The following is an 18,884-nucleotide window of genomic DNA, read 5'->3' as shown; positions in this document are numbered from 1 at the left end:
TCAGAAGCAATTGCTGAACACTTCAGAGAGGCCCCGGGCTTTTCCATCTGAGGACCCATGCAATTGAAAGAACAGAGGGAAATCTTGTATGTCTGAAATATTACCAACACATGATACACTGAAGACTCGTTTGGAAACAACTTAACAACTGTGACAAGGAGGAACAAAGGAACATGGAGTACTTCTCTTTAGGGATGCAAAGTTAGGATCTAGAAGTTAAATATTATAACAAATACTACTTTGACTTTTGTGAAATTAAATCCACACTGAGAGCATTTACAAGACTTAGACAATGTGCAGAAAACCAGTTCATGTGTCCGTCACTGGTGGATCTGGTATCATTTGTCAGTTTCCAGTCTTGCACTTTACTTGAACTGTCCGGTTTTAATACTTTTAAAGCTTTCCACAAACTACTTCATCGTCTGATTAACCCAATCATCATTGTAATGTCTTTTGCATTTCAGTTTAGGCTGTGTGAGAGAGACCTATGCACACACAAACACACACACACACACACACACACACACACACACACACACATAGACTGACAGACAGACACAGGACTGAGCTGAGCCCCAGCCCTGCGTCCCTCTGCGAGTTTGTGCAGAGATGAGCAAGACCGCACCTTCTGTGAGCGCTACCTGAAACTGGAGATGCAGGGGTACCAGTGAAGGGTTAGCTTCCATGCTCTTTTGTTTTGTCTTTGTTGTTGTTTGACCCCTCCTGCTTCTTTTAGACAGCGCAGACAGGTACAGGGCGTTAGAATATTAACATATAATGCTGTGGTATTTATTGTTTTACGTGTTCTCTGTCACTGGACCCGGGTATTTATAGTCCAGGGTTAAGCAGATGACAGACCTTAAACGAGGAGAGTGATAGAGACTTTCCTGCCTCATCTTCTGCATCTACTTTCTGAGTTTTCCTTTATTACCTGTGGAATAATTTCTCTCCCTGTTTGAGCTCTTCGGACATGTTTTGTACTTTTTCTGGGGTGAAGAAGCCAAATTAATTTTTATTCCATTTTTATTGTAATGAGTGACAATAAATACTTTCATAACGGGTAAGTATCCTTTATTTCATTCATTTTTCTTACTCAGTCTTCATAGTTCATAGTTTTCATAGACTATCATATTCATTTCTAATATGCTTCTGTGACATTTCAGTGATTGTCTTTAAATCTATTTTTTTCTGTCTTTTAATTTGCTTTGGCTTCAACTAAACCTTTGAAAATAAAGCACAGAAACAGGAATCAACGAATACATTTACGTTGAATAATTTCTTGTACATGCCAGACATTTAATCTAAGCTCATACTATATTTTAAATTGTGACATTTCACAACTGTTTCATTATTATTACTACTAAACAATGACATTATCACATCTTCATAAAGGTGTTTTTTTATTCTGTGATTTTTGTACGATTACACAAAAACACAAAATAGACTATAATAGAATGGAAACAAGTTTAATTCTGACTAAAGGCTTTGTGACAATGATTATCTGTTTAAACTGCTTCACATTCTCTCAGTTAAAAACAGTGACCACGTTTTTCTTCGGTGTATCTCAGACATCGAGGGGTATTTTTGCGAGGCCGAGATCTTTCAGCTATTTCTCAGCGCAGGGCAGTAAGAAGGGAGGGGAAGCAGAGCCGACACACAAAAGGCAACATTATTCCCCAGCGGATCTGCGCTACATCCTCGTATGAATGGAGCATTGAAAAACATAACATTGGGGACTAGATTATTTTTCATCCCTCATAACTGAGCCATTTGTCCCGGAGTTTCGAGTGGTTTGTTGGTACAGTGTACAAATGAGACGTCCATGGTTCTTGAGCAGCTGTGCAGGTGTTAAAATCCCCACCTCCCAATTGGAAGCACAATGACCTCTCTGTGGGCTGCTGGCCTTCTGGGCTGCACATTTTGACACAATACGGCCACGAAGGAAAAAGGCTGGACACGGACGACCTCAAATTCGAGTTTTTAGGCAGCTGTTTTTTTATAGTCTTTTGTATCACATAATGACTCCTTAAAAGTTGTAAATAACTGTATGTGAGCGGTGCTGCAACTCCAGATTTGAACAGCCACCCTTCACCCCAGTCCCCCCGCGCTCGCTCCAAGGAGACGAGAGGCGCCCCTGCAGTGTCATCAGGTGCCTAAACGTTTTGGAGGGTTCTAGTGACAGATTGCAGGAAGCAGCGTTTATGCCTGACGATGGGGACCACAGAAAGCAGAAATGCCTTTTTGTGCCCCCTGGGCTCGGAATGTCCACTATCTCGAGGGGCCAATATCAAATTCTCCCCTCATCATCCCCAATACACATTCCTGGGTAAGGTCAGGGGGAATTCTGCATCCGCTAAGAGACAAACAACCCGAGGCCAAGACACACTGTTTGACTTTAATCACACTATTTAATTTAGATTATTTCTTGGAGGTTTGCAGATATCTGACATTTAAATTTGAGTGTTGAAGATGTCTAAACAACATCAATAAAAAGAGAGTGCTGTTGTATCTGTATGTCTGTCTGTCTGTCTGTCTGTCTGTCTGTCTCTCTCTCTCTCTCTCTCTCTCTCTCTCTCTTAGCATCTCCCTCTGCCCCACACAGTCTCAGCAGATGTCTGGTTCTTCTCGAGGTTTCTGCCTCTATTTTTAAGCTGTATTTTTGGCCCCTTTATTTCAGAGTTATGACAGTGGGTAGAGTGAAACCAGAGAGAGATAGAGAGAGAGAGAGAGAGAGAGAGAGAGAGAGATAGTGTGCCACATAAGGTAGGATTTGAACGCGGGCATGGGACACATGCTCAAACCACCAGACAACCGACGCCCCGAGGTTTCTGTCTCTTAAAGGAAGTAGTTCCTCTATAACACAAAATGTTGCTCATGGTGGGTCCTTGTAGATAATATAAAGAGTCTGATGTTGAACTTTTCTTCCCGTAAAGTGTTGGCAGCTAACATTTGTTATCAATCAGTGCTAAACAGATAAAGATAGATGATACAGAATATCAGCACTCACTCTCTCTCTCTATCTGTGTGATAATCACAAAAGTGTTGATATTCTGTACAACTGCATAACCTAGCGTGATATTTCTTGTGTACAGTATACAGTACTGTCTTTGAACTGTGGGAGGAAGCCGGAGTACCCGGAGAGAAGCCACGCATGCACAGGGAGAACATGCAAACTCCACACAGAGAGGCTCCTCTCAGATGGGGATTTAAACCAGGGACCTCCTCCCTGTGAGAAAACATTGATAACCATTGGTGCAATAAGGACAGATAGTGTTCAGGGATAATTTATTGATTTGGCCTATACAGCTACTTTTGTAAACTCTCTGGACTGTATGAAAGAAAACCTTTTGTCCCAGCAGTCTTGTAAAGTGTTCTCATCATGCCACCAGTAAAAGCACAGTGTGAGGACAGTTGCTGCCTGATTTGGAGGAGCTGTCTTGTTGAAACTGTTGCATTGATGTTAATTGAACACAACGTTAGGTGATGAAACTCCAGATAGATCTCAAGAGAGGCAGTGGTAACAGTAACATCCCCATTGATCAGCGCTCAGGGCACGCCACACTTTGTTGGACTTTACTGTCGTTTAAATGCTACACAAGTATTTAAATCCCGTTGCAGTGTGAGATACATGTCATTCAGTTTCTGATTTGAAAAGAATGTAGGGAATCCACCGTCTGACCTCACAATCTTACTCAGCGCATTGAGTGATTGTTGGTGGATCCCCAAATAATCTTTGACTGAAGGAAAATCCCCTTGATTATCAAACGCCATGCCACAGGTGGCTGCCCCCTCCTCTGTAACACAAGAAATCCCCAGCTGTTGGGGATGCTGGAAAGGGAAGGTCCGATAATACTGCAAACAGACTTCAACTTATTTGCTGCAGCCTGAGCGATGAGCAGCGGTCATTTTGTGCTTATAAAACAGCAGTGTAACTGGACTCTCTATTCCTGGTGGGGATTAGTTTTGATGGCGAACTTCCTTATCTGGAACGTCTAGTGGGACTATTGAAGAGAATCTGTGACTGGTGTTTTCTGCCTCAAACTTCCTTACAGCTCTCCAATGTTCACAGGGAGCAATATGCATCACATGATTCGATGCAATGATTTCTTTTTGAGCCACACACTAGCCTGTCTCACCCCCCAGACTACCATCAATACCTACTACAACACATTAACAACAGCTGCAGGCTCTGATAGAGAAAACAATCCAATACTATAATTAGGCTACCCTGAACCAGGGCAGAAAACAGTGATTGTTTTTTTTTGTATAGTAGTAGAAAGCTGTCTGCGACACTCAGGCCTGACCGTATGTGAATGTGTGTGTTTGTAGGCGGATGGTCAGTCAGGCAACCATGCGAGGACAGCGTGCGGTGGAGAGCGAGTGCCGGTGTTGGAATCCAGCCGTCTGGCTCCTGGTGTCCCTACTGGGATCCCTTGTCTTCGTGGCCCTCAGTTTGCTGCTGCGACTCGGTAAGTGTGTTAGTAAGGTGGGGGGGGGGGCTTAACTTGATTTGTTCAAAAACAATTGCAGATTGAAGCCAATCCCTCAAACTATGTGATTAGGAAAATGTTAAGTACCTTTTTTTCAAATGGGGCTGCATTTTTCCTCCTGCATGGAGATGCTCGTTGTTCTTAGAGTATGCATATTATCATCAGTATTTTTGACCACGTATAAATGTAATGTAACTGTCATTAGTGCTGTGAGGCCAGGCTCAGGTTGAACCCCTGCAAAACAACAACAATGAGTGCACACACAGAAAAGGCATCTATTTAGTTTGAACGTCAGTCAGACCTGAAGAGAAACATAAATAAATCTAAACATTCACAAAATGTTGGGGCCTGAGTCAGAGATTCATTGGGGGCTGCAACAACCAACCAACGTTCATCAACATTATCTCTGCCAGTGTTCCGGCGCTTCCCCTCTTTCTTTCTTTCTTTTTTTTTTTTTACTCCTTGACAGATAATCCTTCTTCATTTTCCTATACGGTGACTTTTTTTTTAACAAATGTTCGTTTCAAAGGACTGAGTGCTGTATGATGGGACCCCCTATAGGGAGGCTTCCTTCTTGTCATTGCAAAATGAGCACATTTTGTGCCACTGCTGTGGTTTAAAGTTTGTCAGCCCTTGGGGGGCCCCTACTGCTCAGGGACCCCAAGCAGTTGCCTGCTTTGCCTATTGACAAGCAACGCTTCGGATTATAATGTGTACCTGAGGCATGTCCAATACTATAATTGAAACAACTTTGACTTTTGTGTAGGTTCTCAGTCATCCAGATCATGGTAATGGTAATGAAAGCTTGATCCAAAGTTGTTGCAGAAAAGTCAGCTAAAGATTTTCTCTTTGCTCTTTTAAATAAAAAAAATATTTTGTAGCATGTTAAAAATGAAAAATAAGCAACAACAACAATATGGAACATTTCGTCTTACAAAAAAAACATTTCAAAGTCAATCTAATCTCTCATGTCCACATATAACCATGGTTGCTTGTTTACAGCACTTTTTGCCCCCCCCCCAAGCCAGTTCCAGGGCTGGTTTGTGTAGCTGGGAAAATTGAGACACTGACTTATGCCGGCCCCTTTTCAGCTCCAGTCCTTGGTAAAGCAAACCAGTTCTTTGAATGTTCTGTCATTGAACAAAATTTAAACGGCTCTAGCTCTAGCCCAGCACCAGGTTCTATAGTTGATGGAAAAGGAGTCTGAGTAAGTTAGGCAGAGAGCTGTTGTTCCCTAGTGATAATTGGTACGAAAAACAACAGTGCTACAGCGCATCTTATCCAACATTACCCGACACACAGTTACCACGCCAGCTTTCATTCACATTTTTTTTCTACATATGTTGCTTTAAAAGTTTGGGTTGCTTCGTAGAAATTCTTTAAGGCCAGTGTCAGAGTTAACATATCCTATCACATAAAACACATTAGACAAATCAAACTAAACCCATCCCTTAATGAGTCATTTCCTGGCTCAGGACCAGAGGCTGGTTTTCATAAAGACTGAAAATAGGTTCCCAGCTTTCAGGAGCATTCAACACGCTCACATGTTCTAGCCTTTAACCATCCACATTTGTTGGCCATATTTAATTGCACACATGATATTACAGCTTATGTGTCAGTGCTTAGCCACATATTCTGTCCATAATAGTGCTCAGGAACCAGGTGTACCTGCAACTGAGCTCCCTGTAGATCAGAGCTTTTGTGTCCAGAGTTACAGTCTGGTCTGTTTAGTGCTGATAGCTCGCCAACAAGCCCTGCAGGTATGATGTAGACAGCAGCAATCAATGGGCCTCACTGGACATTAATGAGCCACAAAAAAAGAGGAAGCATGTTCATTCAAATGTGATGACATCAATGTATAGGTTCCCTTGATGAAGCCAACGACTGTGTTTCTTACTAACTTTTTCTTTTTGCATAAACCTTACAGGAGACGTGAAAATAAGCCGACGAGCTGTATCTGGTAAGTAATCCGCCAAAACGCATGACCTGAACCCAAGATGTAACCTACACATGAAATCATAAACAAATGTGTTACATACCCCCTTAAGCTAAAACAGGAAGTTGTATGTGTAATGTACATGTTTCATTGTCTCAAACAAACAGGAGAAGCCTGTGAATTGACCCATATTGGGTGTAATGTTAAGAACAGTTTCTGTGTTGTTGAAACCTGAGACATAATTCTTCAGGTGTTAGACTGACCTCCATACAGTCCAGAATCTTCCAGAATGGGAATACTATGTGTGTCAAAATATTCGAGAAATGTGGCAAACAAAGATGAATGCTCAGATATATGTATGGTGACGTTCTGTGTTTTGCAAATCCATCACCACTTTGTTTTTTGTGAGTCAGAAGTGAACACATTTGGCCTGGAGACTGGATATGAATTGATGACATTGTCAAAGCACCCTGTCAATCACAGGTTGCACTGTCTTGGACTCTAAATTTGGCTTAAACTAAATTTGAGCAAACATTAAAGTTTCCCCCTGCTGGCAAGTGAGAAACACCAACTCCATTCTTGCCTCAGGTTTCTGGTTGAACTGTAAACAAAGGCAACATAAGGAAAATGTAAGTCATTGCGAGAAGTAATGTTGTCTAAACAGTGGGCTAACCCAAAGCCCCCCAAGAAGTTAGCTGGTGCTCCTACTAAACCTAAAGATGATGGGCTCCCAAATTAGCTGGATAGTAAAACACTTCTCATTATAAGAAGAGGATGTCTATATATTTTGTCACTAATTAAAAAAACTGACAATTTTTGGGAGATTTTTAACTTATGACGGGACTACACAAAAATTCAGATGATCAATGAGATAAAAAAAATGATCTTGTGGGAAACCAAGTATCACATGTCATGTCTTATGGTGGTGCTCAAAAGTCAGAGAATCTTTTAATTCTGCAAGCAAATAATGGAATTATCCCAAAGAAGAGCCATTAAAATGTAATAGTAACAGTAAATGCCTAAAATGGGAAAAAAAGACTGCTGTTCTAGGTTAAGAGCAGGACAGAGAAGAAGACGGTTGATTCCAAGTAGACAGAGTAAACATGGACCATGACTACGCACCAGAAAAGAGGAGGTACTTATCAGAGGCAAAGGCTGCACTTAAACAGAAAAACATCAGATTCCAAAACCTGTTTCCAGTGTTTTATGAAGAGAGAGATTTACCATTCTCTGTTTTAAAGAAATCAACTCCTCTGTTGGAGAAGATCAACCAGATGACTTGGCGAAAGGCTGTAATGAGAGGAAGGAACCAGGTTCCAGTGACTAAGACATAAATGTTGCACTGATTAGGGGATTCCTGCAGGGAGCTTTAGTTACTTTTCTGAATGTCTATGCCCCTCCATGATCTGAAAGAAAATTCTTTAAACAAATAGTTCATATACTTATATCAGAAACCTGTGGGACCTTAATTTGGGGCTTAATGTTTGGCTTCACCTCAGTCTGGATACATCTAAACCTTATTACTTGGGGGAAAAAAACTTCTAAAAAAAATAGATGTAATGCTAAAGGAGGAAAATGATAATGGGGAATATTTTTGATTTGTTTGTTGTTGTGTTATTGTCATTTTATTTTATATATTTTGTTCTGTATAAATGATGTGAAAAGAAGCATCACTCTGGGAAATATGACAAATGACTTTACAAATGTGTGTAAATATGTGTGATTCCAAATCAAATTTAATTGAAAAAACAAAACATTTCTTGCTGTACCTGTACTAAATGGTCTAAACATTCCTTCTGTTGTGGTTTCAGTCTGTGTCTTGTGTTTCAGGAACATAGATATAGTAGATATTCAGTAACTATTGAAGGTTAAATCTCCTTTGAATAATTGTTATCATAAAGCTTTATCTCTCTCTCTCTCTCTGTCTCCTTTCTGTGCTGTTACAGCCACTGGTGTACAAGCCCCTGTAAAGACACAATACGAAGGTAAGCATGAGCTAGACACACCTCCACCCCCCCCCCCCCCCCACCCCCCCACCCCCCCCACCCCCCCCCCCCCCCCCCCACCCCCCCACGCCGACCCAGACACTCATGCTAAGAAAAACATGTCTGTATTCAGGCCATGGCAAGAAAACCTATCAGTTTCTGGCTATGTGTTACTTAAAGAGAGTACAGAAGGTAGATCATTGCCTGGAGTGTTTTAAAACAAGGTCACTTTCCCAGCTCTCCTTTTTCCTAATCCCCAATTATTTGCTATGTAACCTCCCACTCTCCTGCATCCTTCTCACTCACTTCCAGAGAGTCATGTGGCTTATTGTGTCCAGAGGGATTCTTTTCTGCTTGCTATTAACTGTCATTATATCAATCTTTCTCCTACTTTCCTCATAGAATAATGCTGTGATTTATACCTTGGGCACATGGAACTTAAATGAGCTTCAGACTTTCTACTGTATATTGGCAATGTCTTAAAAAAAACCCTGAAATACATAGAACTATAGCATTAGTTCTCCGTAGTTTGTTGGTCTTGTTTGCGTCCCATAAGGCTCGATTCTCTGACCAAGTCTATTCACATTATAAATGTATGAGTTAACCAAACACAAGTTAATAAGACATTCAGGACATGCTAGCTTAGGGTGTTTCACACCTACCTTGTTTAGTTTGCTTGAAACAAACTAAAACCCTGGTGCGGACCTTTTGGGTAGGTGTGAAAACAAACCATCGAACTCTGATGCGCACCAAACAGCCGGACCGACACCCAGCCAAAGGTCTCGGCTGCTTCCAAATGAAACCTGATACAATTTGAGGTTTGAAAGCGAGCAGACCCAGTTCTTAAAATCATACGCCTTTTTGGACATAGCAGGCTCCTGTTGTCACGTGCATTAAGGGAAATCATAGTTTGGTTAGCAGCACAGTGTTGTTGTTTGCTACTTCTTCAATATAAGACACAGAATTAATCTTTGGTCTATCTTTCAGACAAAATTTCACAGTTGTTTCATCGCTCTGTTCTTTTATTATCCAATACTTTTAATTCACACAGACTACGAACATAACAGCAGCTGCAGCAGTGTTTTCCTGGCACTTCACTTCTTGTTATTTTCCCCTGCAGCAGTCTGATCCTCCTCCTTCCCCCTGCGCCACGTACTGCATTTATAACCTCGGCCATATTCATCATAACGCCAGTTGATTGCCCACACATGGGCCTACATTTTATTGTAATTGTCGGTCAAAATGTTTAATAGGACAGCGAGTGCAGCATGCAACATCTCTATACCCCGCCCCAGATCTTTTTAGAAATGACTGAACAACGTGCACACGTGTTTTGTTTAGGAATTGTGGGCCTCTTGTGAAAAGTGCAATGTGAAAACAAACGGCACTAAACCAAAAAAGAAACATTGTATTTGGTCCGGATCATAGAAAGAGACCTAAAGGACTTTGTTGGTAGGAATACATCCTTAGCAATATCATAAAAACTGTGTTAACATCTTTAACAAATCAACCTGAAGAAAGGCCACATTCAAACATGTTTCTTAGGGGGATGGGGGAAGAAATTAGGGCTGAATTAATCCCTATAGGGACACTCATTTACCACCCTGCTAATTCACAAAATAAACAATATGGACAGTACAATCAGAATACACAAAAAGTATGTAAACAACAAACACTGGTAAAAACCATTTGAGACATAATTTACAGCCATGAATCAACGAGTTAACATGATTCTCTTAGGCATTACGAGTAGTGAATCACTTTAAAACATTGTGCAAAGGATTGCTTTTTAAGATGAACCCTTTATTGTTTTTGTTTTTTTTTGCCTTCCTCAAAGGTAACCTCATCTTCTTCGGGTTGTGTCCAGACTATTTTTGTTTGCGGTGGCCCATTGAGGGCCCTGACTTATTCTGAGTGGGATGTGCTCACAACACACACAAATTAACATCAATTTATACCCTAAAACACTCCTGCATAGTCTGACTTGCAAAAATGTCAACAAAACATTGCCAGTTAGTACATTTTTCACTCTGTCTTACAAGTTTAAGTAAGAGAGAGTGCATACATTTCCCCCGTGCCAGAAGTATGAAATAGACATTGATATGTAAAGAAAAATACTAATACCCTTCAAAAAAAACAACAACACACTAACTGTTGGTTGTCAAGTCCTGATTCTGACAGCCAAGCACTGTTTAGGATTTTTGTGGTGGCACCTGGAGTGGTCAATCAAATTCAATGCAAAAACTGAAGCAAAAATGTTGCATTACTGAGGTAGCAGTCATCATTTATCCTCATCCTCATTCCACTTTAAAAGACTGAACGACGCTGTGGTTGAACTGACTGTGAGCAGAATCTGACTGATGCTTTCTGCTTATCTCTCCAAAGTACAACTGATGAATGGACGCAACAGGTGTGAGGGCCGAGTGGAGGTGCGCTACAACGACTCTTGGGGTACGGTGTGTGATGATGAGTGGGACATGGTGGATGCCAATGTGGTGTGTCAGCAGCTGGGCTGTGGCGTGGCTGTGGCAGTGGGCAGCAGCTCAAGGTTTGGACAAGGCTCAGGACCCATCCTGCTGGATAATGTGGATTGCTCAGGGTATGAAACTGACCTCAGCCAGTGCCGAAGCCTGGGATGGGGAATCCACAACTGTTACCACTATGAGGACGTGGGCGTTACCTGCAGAGGTAAAGCACTTATGCAACTTTAAGCTGCATGAGATAAAGACACATCATTCCTTGTGTCACACCCTGCACACAAAAAAGAATGCAGTGGGTAATATTCCTGTTTACTTTTGGCAGAACCAGCCGTGCCAGGAGCGAACGGTTTTGAGGATCGCACCACACCGCCCGGAGCGAATTCTGCCTTACGTAAGTGTTCCCTGCTTTTATCTATGAGACCAGATGGCAGACAAACACACACGCCAGTGGGATCCATTTTGCATTTTATGGCATCTTTTAGCACTGGGGTGTCATCCGTCTTTCTACATTTAGAGTTCAAAATCCCCAACTAACCCATCATATACAATACAGAGACAAAGTTACGCCTCGCTGGAGATCTTATTCAGGTATTCAGGGATATCCTAAACCTTCCCCAAATGTGACATAACATCAAAGGTTTGTTTTGTAAGACCGAGGATAGTATCTGTGGACATCCTCAGATTCAATAGGACTCAAAGCCGCTCCTTTATTGTCTGCTGGGTTTGCCTTTGTCGTGGCCTCCCTAGTGTCTTTTTTTTGTTATTAATTCCCGAGAGGTTCATGAGATACTTCAACACAATCACATTTATTTAACCTGTGACGTGTGAAGCTAGTCCACCCAAGGCCTCCTGAGGCTTGGAGCCATCCATATTTATGTCTCCCTTTCAGGGGAGGAGTATTTTTAACTCATGGAACGTCTTTTGTGTATGTGAAGGGTGTGTTTTTGTCTGGACAAAGGCATACCATGACAACATCAACATCAAACACAAAGCTTAACTCTCCTGCTTTAACTTGAATCACTATTTGTGTTGTCTAGGCCAAGGTTTTTGATTTCAAAAACATGTTTACTGAAACTACAATAAAAACTTTACAGCAAACAAAAATGAACAGAATCTGTATTGTGTGTTTACGAAAGAAAAAATCTCATGAGTGTTCGACTTTGGCACAAACACACAAAAAACAGCAGGAGGTTGATTGGTTGAGAAAGATCGTGGCAGAGTCTGGTTGGTCCGGGATGATAGACGTCCATGGTCAGCTGATCACCAGAACAAGAGATAGAGATAGTAATAGGGGTTGTGGTTTGAGAACGAAGGAGGAGATGAATGAAAGAAAGAAAGAACAACAGTTTTCCTGTCTGAACTTATGCTGAGCTCCATTTATTGGTGTTTCCACCGATACGTAGCTTCCTACTTTTTTCTCCCTTGCTGTTGGGTTACCCAGGGTACCAATCCAACCTTAAAGGGTCCCTTGTTTACAGTATCACTCTGCTTATTGAACTTAATTAATGGAAGGCTACACTGGGTTGGACTGCTATAATGTCACACTATTTTGTCGCTGGGGCAGCTATCTCCATCTGGATTACACTCACTCTTATCAAATAAGGGTACAGTTGACTGTGGAAACACAAGCAAGTTCAAGTTTTACGTTACTTAACTGAACCAAACATACTTACATAGTTAACATAACTAGACCGCTTGGGAAATACGGGACTTACCATAACCCTGGTCAAGGCCCACTCCCATTTCCATTCTCTGTAACTAGCACTTTTTAAAACTACCTGAATACACCAAACCATCATATTTTAATCATTGGTATTGTAACATCAATAAGAACAAAACTTTCAGTCTAAAAACAAAAAGTTTGGAGAGCTGTATTCAACATCACTCGCTGTAACTTACTCTCACTCTACCTCCTGGTTTAGGAGATGGCACCATCCGTCTGGTGAATGGACAGAACTCCTGCCAGGGCCTTGTCGAGATCTTCTTCCAGGGAAACTGGGGGACGGTGTGTGACGATGACTGGCACTTTGAGAACGCCATGGTTGTGTGCCAACAGATAGGCTGCGGCAATGCCATCCATGCACACACAAATTCCTACTTTGGCTACGGTTCCGGCCGGATTCTTTTGGACAATGTGAGATGCAGAGGAAATGAGGTGGACCTGTACTCATGCAACAATCTCGGCTGGGGCAAACACAACTGTGGCCACCATGAGGATGCTGGGGTCACCTGCACAGGTATGCTTACCTCAGTCATATGTACATTAACACAACTATGTCACCATATTCATACAGTGGCCATTTTCCCTCCAACCTTGAAGCTAAGGTCCATCCAACATAGCCATCACATACGACTGCATGTAAAATGGTGTGAGGCAATGTGTTATTATATCATATCTGACAACCCATCGTCTGCAGTCACCGCAGGGAGTGTTAGCATTCAATCAGCCGAACCAACATCAACAATAGCCATTTCTAACTATCAACTGGTAAAGTTCATGTTGTGGTTGAAGGTGAAAGTTAGTTGTTTTCATCGAAGCTGACCATGTACGTGCTCTCATATACCGTGAGCCATGTCTAATTGCTTGTGCTTGCTCAGCAGTTGTCTAATTTAAACATTATACATCTTGTCTTAAGAGGTTAGCAAGTTCTTTAAATTCGCTGGATGTCTCTTTGGTATTCATAAATTCTTATCTTCTCAGGTTTACTCATCAAAAAGCAGCAAAATATTAAAGCATTTATGCAACATGGACATTAAGCATTGTAACTCTATATGTGAGATTCAAAAGAGGATCAGCTGAATAGGTGATCAACTTTATGTCAAAACATTTTGTATGGCTGAGACCAAAGGGAATGTCAGTAGATTTCAAAGCATTGAGCTCCTTTGTTTCAACAGGTGAAGATCCCAAAACTGTACAAACTTTCATGCTGAACCAGAGTAGCTCGCTTTTTCATTCAGAACCAAAGTGGTGAGGTTCCCAAACTTTTCAGCCTGTGACCCCCAATATAATGATGCAAGAGACTGTGGAACCCCACAGTCTTTGGAGGTGCTTAAAACATTTGGCATTGTGCACAGCCACACACACACACACACACACACACACACACACACACACACACACACACACACACACACTATTAGTCATTAGCACACCATACAATAGCCTAAACACCATTACATTTTTTTTGTATATATTTTCTATTAATGTGGATAATATGCAATTTTAAACCATTGTTAAAAAGTTCTGAAAGGAATCTCGTGACTTCTCTAACAGTGTTTCGTGACCCACCAGGGGTCCTGATCCCGACTTTGGGAACCACTGGGTTAGCTGAGAGAGTAACATTACCATCCAAAGAAAAGTCATGCAAACCATTTACTTCAGTCAATCTTCTTTGCTTCGAAATGTAACTTTTACTTCTACCAATGTCAATCAAAATCAAAATTAAGATAGCCTATTTCAGTTATTCCCAATGCAAACCTCTTTTACTGCTAGCAAAGCATGGTACATTTTGAGAGAGGAATTTGTGGTTAATGTTAGAATGAAAATTAATGAGTCGATTTTTTCGGATCATGCTAGAAATATCAGCAACGGTTGGGAGTTGACAACTGAAAAGAGGAGAGACATTATGGTATGAGGCCGGATAGAGTGGACTGGCTGCTGAATTGAGATCAGTTGCTGGTGAATATTTTGAATTTTCGAATTGAAAAATGTCATGAGGGTGAGGGAGTACGAGTGAGGTGCAAGAATTCAGGTGAGCATTTTTGTACAACCGAATGTGGACATATTTTTATTAATAGCAGGTCCAGTTTTGGAATGTTGGCGTTCCAGACGACCGTTGGTTTTCAGGAGTTGTAATTCAGGAGTGAATGAGGGGACGCCGTAGGAAAAGGAAACAGTCTGAGTCTTTAGGGGAGTGAGATCATTAAGGATGCTCTGTAGTCCGTCATTATAGTGGGAAACCAGTTCATCAGTAGTGGTTACTTTTTCTTTGCTGGGGTGGAGGTTATCGAATATTTGTAAGAGCAGGTAAGTAAATGTTCTTAAAAGAAAGAAATCGTACTTACAATCGTTAATAGGATTATGAAGAAGCGGACCTTTGTTTTTGAGCAAGCGGGTGTTCAATAGCCCGAAGCTGAGTGTGTTAGCATGTTTGACGGTGGCCAACCTAGCAGGGTATGCTAGTGGGTTGTGGTCAGCGGTCTGTGCAAATTTCCTTGTAGAACAAGGATTGGAAGACAAGAAGAACCAATGGGTTTTGTGTCATCACAGTTGAAGTTGTGTCAGGACCCACGGTGGATGTATTTACAATGAGGTTGACAAGAGATATGGTGAAACACAGGTGGAGGTTCAGCAAGGCGGAGACGCATTTGGAAAAGTTCCGTCGCTGTGTACTGGAGTATCGGGGTCACTGGTTGGAATAATGAGGATATGAGGATCCATGTGGGTGACCCGGTGTTATAGTTAAATAACCGAGGCACCAGGGTGGAAGAGGTCAGCCTGGGGGAGACCAGGGAGTCAGTAAACTATATACTAAACAGGTAACTTGTCTGGCTGATGAGACTGGGTTTTACTGGTTCTCATGTATACCGAATTGTTAACGGGGTGAGTTGTAGTGTGAGCTTTAAAAGAGGCGGCCTTACAACAGCATCACAGCATCAGACCAACACAGAAAATACAAATCTTTGCGAGAGCAGCGGCAGCCAAACACATTGGCATGCACTCCAAGCAGAGAGTTAGGAGTAAATTTTAGGGCATAACGATAAGTTATGCAAAATATATATTATTTACTTTGGTGGAAACAAAAAAAAACGACGATTAAAGAGATAGTTATGAAAGTATGGTGTTTGTTAGTCACAAGTAATCTTACTTCAAATCAAAAGAGTAATAGAGGATGTCGTCCTCAATATTGAATTACATGTTTGTGCTTCTTGAACTTCTCCCTCTTTAGGAATCTCCACTGTACCTCCTCCAGTAACAGAACTCCAGAGAACAATCCGTGCAACATACAACACTGAAGGTAAACAAACGCATAACGTATCATCTGTAAGAAAGCACACACTGACTTTTACCTTTTTGGGAAATATTTCCCCATTGTGAAAAGTTGTGTTATTTTGCCAAATGACCACCAGGGGGAGACATTTACCACTAATTAAAACAAGTATATGTAAACAACATTCTGGTGTGCATTCTCAGAAGATCATCCATACAAGGTAGTCTGAAGCATCAAGTAACTTTGTCGTGATAATTTCCCCAACAGCAACCGAGGAAATTCCAGTCACTGATTCACCAACTACAACGACTGTGACAACAACTGCTCAGACAAAAGGTACAACTGTTCAACTGCTGCTTAAAAACTAATTCATTTACTTCAATATCTGACTTTTAAGCAATGGAGTTTATTTTCCCCTGTGCAGGCAAACCATCCATCCGTGTGGTTAACGGTAACAGCAGCTGTCAAGGTCGTGTGGAGGTCTTATTCCGAGGTCGGTGGGGGACGGTGTGTGATGACGGCTGGGACATGGCCAACGCCAACGTGGTGTGCAGGATTCTTGGTTGTGGCCGGGCTATAGCGGCCACAGACAAGGCCTACTTTGGCTATGGTAAAGGCCCGATCCTGCTTGACAATGTGCAGTGCAACGGCAACGAATGGGATCTGTCTCTGTGCTCAAACCTGGGCTGGGGTCAACACAACTGTGGCCATCACGAGGATGCCGGAGTGATATGTCTACGTGAGTCCTAACAGGATAGCTCTTACTGCACAGGGAGCCAAAGCAGGCTTAATTAGTCACACACTCTTATTTAGCAGAAATGCTACACTGAGCTTCTGGAAGGCCTGTATTACAAATCATCTATAGTCATCACTTTCAGTTCCTCTCATCCAGTTATCTGGTCCCTTGCGACTGAAATACTCTGAGAGGACTAGGAAGCCAACATTACACGTGTTGAGGCACATCAGTGTCACAGTATGCCTAAAGCCCATATTATAAATCAATAAATAAATCTGTATTTGTATGGCGCCAATTCATAACAAACTTTATCTCGAGACACCTCCCAAAAACCTTGTTTTATACCTTGTTATATTTTGAAATACCCTTCACTTAGATAGCACATTCTTTAAGTCCACGTTGGAAATGGAATTGTTCATTTATTTGAATTCTTCAGAGACACAAAATCTGTTTTACATGGGAGCCATGGCCAAGAAAAATAGTTAAAATGGATTTATATCCGACAGCCGACATTCACATAACAGCTGTAATTATGAGCTGTTCTGAGGTTTCATTTAACTCCAGCTCTCGACACAGATTCGGGAACCCCTTGAGCCTGCCGCTGGAGTATCCATGTATTTTACCCATTTATTTTTTCTCGATTAAAATAATATGAGTGGTGACCAAAAGCGGTGTGAAAACTTTTCCCAAAAAGTTGCTCTTAAAAAAATGCAGTGTTTTGTGGCCATAAAGAAGCTGAACATAAAGCCTTCAATGAAAACCTTGCCTTCTCTTGTGTCCTGATATTTACTAAATATGTCCAGGAACCAACAGAAGCATCACTCCATTGCTCTGCTCTGCTTTTCTTAGCTTTTGAGTACTACATCGGATACGGACGCGACTTCAGAGTAACGGAAACGATACCCACCACCACAACCATTGCACCACCCTCTGAAGGTAGCTTAAATAGACCCAGCACAAACCACCTCTGTGTCTCAGTGAGGACGTAGAATCAGTATTTAAGTGAATCTTTTGTCTTTGTAGGAACGGTACGACTGGTGGACGGCCAGCACCGCTGCGAGGGTCGGGTGGAGATGTACTCCAATTCTGAATGGGGTACAGTATGTGATGATGCTTGGGACCTCCCTGACTCTAAGGTGGTGTGTCGCCAAATGGGCTGCGGAGACGCCTCTGCGGCTCGAGGGGAGGCATTCTTCGGGGCTGGTACAGGAACAATCCTGCTGGACAATCTTAAGTGCAGCGGTGAGGAGGCCTCGCTGATGGAGTGCTCCCATATATCCTGGGAAGTGCACAACTGTGACCACAACGAGGATGCTGGCGTCACCTGCTCACTGTCGTGATTTCAGCAGAAGCACACTCCCATCTCCACTTTGGGAAAGTGGGCGTGCAAATAGGACTTGTATACAATATGTATATAACAGCTTTCACAGTGCTAATGAATTACCTCACCCTCAACTACATACAAAATAACTAATACGACAATATAGGATTTCATACTATTAATTATCTATGCACTTTATAAGTAAATATATGATTTAAAACCAGTTTTTATATGGTAATTTGTTGAGAAAAGACATTTTAAAATTTCTATATCTCCTGTTTTTTAACCCAAAATGTTTAAAATATTCGATGTTTGTGATTGTTTGGTGACACAGGAAGCTATACTGGAGAAGATGACTTTTTGTCAGCTAAGAAATGTGACTTTTTTTTGGGATTAAAACATAAATATTAAATAAAACCCACAAATCAAAAGACACTAGCAAGTAAATATGTTTTATCCTGTGAATATATGGTATATTGTGTTCTTTATATAAATGACTGTTAACCATGCTCTGTAAACCTTCTGGAAAATAAATGTAACTTATAATCTTTTACATGTGACAAAATAAATATTTGTATATTTTGATACCACTTTTCTGTTTTAAAATAGCAGAAGGTAAATGAGTGTCTAATTTCAAATGCATCCTCAGAGAAAGAATCAGAACAGAGCTGTGCTGTGGATTTAGCTGACGATAAATGTCATACCTTCAGAAACATCTTGTATTTCAGTGCAGTTTCTCTGACCGACCACCAGAAGGAGCCTGGATGTCGACAGTGCTGTCAAAGAGTCGCCTACAGAACAGGACATTTTTGTCAGGCTGCATGGTGGAGCAGTGGTTAGCATTGTTGCCTTACAGTGAGGAGGTTCTTGGTTTGTCTGACAGGAGCCTCTCTATGTGGAGTTCACATGTTCTCCTTGTGCATCCATGGGTCCAAAGAGTCCAAA

The 18,884-nt window shown here is 41.5% G+C and overlaps 1 protein-coding gene across 1 annotated transcript; it reads left to right on the top strand.

The window, feature by feature from the left end:
* Positions 1-897: 897 nt before the first annotated feature.
* Positions 898-18,305, top strand: LOC306831789 (scavenger receptor cysteine-rich domain-containing group B protein). The gene is made up of 12 exons (XM_079356025.1): positions 898-1,060; positions 4,330-4,469; positions 6,418-6,450; positions 8,373-8,411; positions 10,797-11,099; positions 11,214-11,282; positions 12,814-13,128; positions 15,841-15,909; positions 16,150-16,218; positions 16,307-16,621; positions 17,468-17,554; positions 17,642-18,305. Exons 1-12 carry the CDS (start codon positions 1,032-1,034, stop codon positions 17,956-17,958), a joined length of 1,785 nt encoding a protein of 594 aa, XP_079212151.1. The 5' UTR covers positions 898-1,031; the 3' UTR covers positions 17,959-18,305.
* Positions 18,306-18,884: the final 579 nt, after the last annotated feature.

The sequence above is a fragment of the Symphodus melops genome (assembly GCF_947650265.1).
Source record: "Symphodus melops genome assembly, chromosome: 11".
Classification (NCBI taxonomy): Eukaryota; Metazoa; Chordata; class Actinopteri; order Labriformes; family Labridae; genus Symphodus; species Symphodus melops.
Note: the sequence above shows the minus strand (reverse complement) of the source record. Positions and strands in the feature narration are given on the sequence as shown.